This window comes from Asparagus officinalis, chromosome 2 (genome assembly GCF_001876935.1).
Source record: "Asparagus officinalis chromosome 2, Aspof.V1, whole genome shotgun sequence".
In the NCBI taxonomy this organism is placed as follows: Eukaryota; Viridiplantae; Streptophyta; class Magnoliopsida; order Asparagales; family Asparagaceae; genus Asparagus; species Asparagus officinalis.
This window is the reverse complement of record NC_033795.1, coordinates 66,384,727-66,389,503: the sequence shown is the minus strand read 5'-3', so window position 1 is coordinate 66,389,503 and position 4,777 is coordinate 66,384,727. Positions and strand designations below refer to the sequence as shown.

At 55.2% G+C, this 4,777-nt stretch overlaps 1 protein-coding gene across 1 annotated transcript; it reads right to left on the bottom strand.

Annotated features, from left to right (window-relative positions):
- Window positions 1,429-1,827, bottom strand: LOC109831268. Its single transcript, XM_020398601.1, has one exon. It carries the CDS (start codon window positions 1,825-1,827, stop codon window positions 1,429-1,431), a length of 399 nt encoding a protein of 132 aa, XP_020254190.1.

The following is a 4,777-nucleotide window of genomic DNA, read 5'->3' as shown; positions in this document are numbered from 1 at the left end:
CCTCAGCGTGCTTGTTCACCTTAATAACGTCGGATTGGAGCCCCTTCCACTTCGCCTCCGCCTGTCCCAACTCGGCCCTCAGGCGAGCCATGGTATGGTTGAGGTCAATGACTTGCTCCTCTAGCAAACGTTGTTGACTCACCCAAAAGTTAGCCGCAGACTCCGAATCCGCTATCTCTTTGGAGCGGGTTTCCTGTTCCAGGGCTTCCTGACGCCCGAAGTGAGCTAGACAGGATGCCATTTTAGCCTCCGGACCTCCCCGTAGCAAGTCCTCTAGCACCATCATGCGTGGCTCCAAGAGACGGAGTTCACGCACGCAACGGGTAGCGAGACGGTTTTCACCTGATCGCCGTAAATCGGCCACGCGATCATAGAGGGACTGCCTGAAGCTGTCAAAGCTACCCATGCCGAGTTCGACGAGGGAAATTGCCTGCCTTACAGCGCCTTCGAACTCTTCGATACGAGCCTGCCATGGTTGAGACTTGAAGGGAATAGACCTCTGGCCTGGAGCAAGCGCCGTGATGGGAGGAATTTCGAGGCAAGGTTCGGCTCCCGGCTGGGGAGCGGGATCCGGAGCAGCGGAGTTCGCACGGCCTTCAGATTCGTCGTCTGAAATCAGAATGGGATCGGCCGCATGCTCCTCGGCAGCCGGCACCTCCTCTCGACCTGTAAGACGCAACAAGCGATACAGGGAACAGTTGGGGGAGGAACACCTACTAAACTCACACGAAAGTCGAAGCAAGAAGATACCTTCAGCCGCGACGGCTTCGGCAGCACCTGAAGAACCAGGCTCTTTCCTTTTCTTGGAAACGACTCTCTTCACCTTCGGCGCCATTGGGAGTGTGAGGAAGAAGAAGTTTGGGTTTACTCTGAGGAGGACGATAGGCCCTCTCGAGGAAGAGTTAGGGTGTTAAATACCCTAAGAGTCCTAGGCGGTTACTCAGTACTTGATTAGACCGTTCAGGATTAAAGCAGCTAGAGAGCAAGACCGAACGGATCGGATCTGGACGGACGAGATCTGGCAGTTCCTTGAGCACGATCTTCAACAAACGGCTCAAATCGGACGTGGGGAGCGAAGAGGCCCACTACCTCGCATTTAATGCGAGGCGGCTATCCCACGTCTCCTTAACCGGCGTACACGTGGATTAACACGTGGCCCGCTAAAAGCGTAACCCGATCAGAGTCAGGATCGCCATTAGCATTTGCAAATCCGCCTGCGGGCCGAATTCGCCTGCAACGAAATAAACCTACAGCACAAATCGATCGATGATAATCCCGCTGCAGTTGAGGTCCTCTTGCGGCCTGATTCTGACCAATGCATGGTTACGAAGATGGCACACGCACACAAATGACAATAGGCCAGAAACAAAAGGGATAATTTCATTCGTGAAAGGGAAGTCCTATTACAAACGGAAAATTGAAAGCGAATTACAGAGATTTTAACCGCAGCTCCGCCTCACGAAGTTCTTCGGCATGGCGAAGTTCAAGCCTCCTTAGAATCTCTCGGCGAAGATCTTCATCCGTACGCGAGGCCAAGTCTTGAACGGTCTCTTTGGCTTCCTTATGGGCTCGCTCCTTTTCCTCCACTGAATTGGCAGTCAGCTGCTGGCGAGATTCAATGTTCTCCAACTCTTTGACCGCCTGCTCACGAGCCTTCTCTTGAATAGCCAATGAGGCCCGCGCCTTGGCTATGACCTGCTTCAGAGTCTCTACCTCCGAAGACAGGCGAGAAACGCGGTTGTCAGCCTTCTGTCGCTCGAAGACCATCCGTTCATTCTCAGCTTTGGCCTGCTCCAGCTCCTCCGACAATCTCGCCTCTAGTGACATAGTTTCATTCAGACGGCGATCCCGCTCTTGCACCACCGCTCGGACTTCGCCGGATGCAAGATCCACAAGAGTGGAACTCTTCGCGCGAAGAGCAAGCAACTGCTGGATGGCTTCTTTCACTGCCTCCTTACGCTAGAAATAAGGCTGCGCCCCAGAATGCTTTAGCCTCTTGATTAAGAAGCCTATGATGTAGTCGATATCCTCTTCGAAGCTCTCGAAAGGACAACTCTCTTCCAGCGCGAGCCTGATGCAGGCAGCCATAGTGTCATGGAATTCAGCCACGGATCGTGCCGCACTCTTTCTTCGCTCACGCTCCAAGGGAGAGAGGGCAGCCTCTTCCATCATAGATGGAACCGCGGTTGAAGCACCGGTGGCCATAACTGTGTAAGTAGTAATTGGCGTCGCCAGGGCCGGTGTGACCAATGATGACCTCGGAACAGCAATCACGGCATCAACGGCGACCCCCGACAGGGAGGTGATCACTTGCTGAGCAGAAACCTCTCTTTGGAGCGGTGACTCTCGCACTGAGGAACAATCCTCGGCAGACACCGCCGCAGGAGCAGGGGATCCCCCTATTTGACCAGTCGCATCTTCATGAGCCAAGTCCTCTTCCTCACTCGACAGGGCCTCGTGTATTGAGGCGTCGTCGTCATCCTCCTCAGATTCGCCCGTCTCCCTAGACGAGCGATTCGCCCAAGAGGAAGGACCCTCTTTGCCGGCGATTTCGCGGGCAGGATCGGCTACAAATGCACCGAGAGAGTTAACGGAGACCCCTCGTAAGGGACCCTATTTACGGTGAGGCATGAAAGAACGAGTAATGCTAAAGTCTATACTTACCTAAGCCCGTAAGCCCCTCATCATCTCCAGCTTCTTCCTCTTCGTCGGAAGGAATGGAGATCACTTTCTCAACCGCACCTGCATAGATCCATTACCGATATCAAAAGGTGCAAGAGCAACATTCACGGCTCCAGACCCAGACGGAGCCACTCCAGACCCAGACGGAGCCACTCCAGACCCAGACGGAGCCACTCCAGACCCAGACGGAGCCACTCCAGACCCAGACGGAGCCACTCCAGACCCAGACGGAGCCACTCCAGACCCAGACGGAGCCACTCCAGACCCAGACGGAGCCACTCCAGACCCAGACGGAGCCACTCCAGACCCGGACGGAGCCGCTCCAGGAATCCTTATCGGAGAAACGTCATCCCGACCCCCTGCCACTTGGATGGTCCCGACTGTCCCATCACAGCGAGCCTTCTTGGCCGCCTCCGCTCTGGAACTCTCGGCCACCGCCTCCCGCTGACGCTTCGAGAGAAGCGAGCTACTCGGGGATAGCAAAGGTGCCCCCATTTGTCCGATTGTCGGACTCTGAACCGGAGCTTGAACATCGGGAACCTCAGGTTCGCCACCAGCATCGAAGCTCTCACAGTCCTCCACTGGATCCTCCGAGAACAACTCCCTAGCGGTTTGGTGGCCCCTTCTCTTTGAAGAACGGAGAGAGCCCCTGATGGGACGATCGCGTTCCGCCAGACATGAGCTTTGGAACCAGAAGTTGGCAGGGTCAGCACTAGCACCCCGATACCACCGACAGTACAAGAGCGTGTGGTGTAAATCGCGGTCCTTCGCAGGCAACTCGAAACGAGCTTGAGTACCTCCAGCATGGGTCCAGAACCACCCCCGAGCGCCGTCAACCAGTCCTCCTTCGAAGTGTAGGCGAGGGTTGGCGTTGCCCACATACAATTGATCATACCCAAACTGGCGGGCAAACCTGCAAGGGATGTATGGCTCGAGATAGCATGTGGAGCCTGTTCTCAGAACGTGATACCCTGGTCGAATGTCCACCAACCAGCGAAAGGCACCACGGGAAAGGATTGTGTGGTGATCCGCCGTCGGCGCATCCCTGAGAGATTCTCCATATCCACCCCCGCTAAAGTAAGGAAAAGATCGACGAAAATTATAGTGCCCGAAGTGGGAGAGCGTCTTCCTCGTATCGGGGATGTCCTTGCACTTCCAAGAGCACCTCTCCAAACGCTGGACGAAGGGAACAAACTTGTCTCCCTGAAGCGCTGCCGGGGCACTCATCAAGCATTCGCAGTGATAGACGAACCATGCCATCAAGTAGGTATACGGTAGCCCCACCCTAGGATTGGGGGTTCTGATAACTTCTCCTTCCCCCTCGTCGAGGACCGACACACGGCAGAATTGGCTCGTCAGAGTACGGAGCCCCCGATGGATGCACGCTATCGTCGCCGATACCAGGGAATAAGACTTCCCGTGAGCCAGGCAAACCGCCGGATACACGACCTCTATAGGAAGAGCCTCGAAGGAGTGAGTGGGGATTACGCACCTCTTCAGCCATAACATGAGGTACCCCGCGAGCAGCGCCTTCCCCGAAATGAGAAACTTCGCCTGATGATGGAATGAGTGAAGGACCGTACCAGCCTTAAATCCGCCCTCGTCGCGGTCAAGAGTAATGGTGCTTCCTTCTTTAGCTGTCCTCGCCTCCACTTCGGGCTGGTCGCACGCGCCTAACGGGAGAGCGGGCTTCCCCTTGACATCGTTCCCAGGGAACAGATAATCAGCCCAATTCTTGTGGCTAATCCCTGGGGTCTTCTTCCTCTTCCCCTTATGATCCGAGGCCCCTAAGGTACTGAGGCATATGTGGAAGTGACAGAGTAACTCCCACAGAGTTTCAACCGCCAGAGGGGAATTGTCCGACAGCTGATCGATCTCATCTTGATCAGGGACGTATTCCTCATAAGGGAAGTCTCCCAGAGGTAGCCCTGACACGTCGTGCATCTCGAAGGGGGTGATGCCAAGTTCACCGTTGGGGGTGAAAAATGTGCCGCTTTCCGTACAATACAATTCCAGAATGCTATGAAATTGAGAAGCGTTGATCCGCAGGCCATGTCGAGTGGCTTCGATGGCCACATATAGCTCTGTGCCCTTG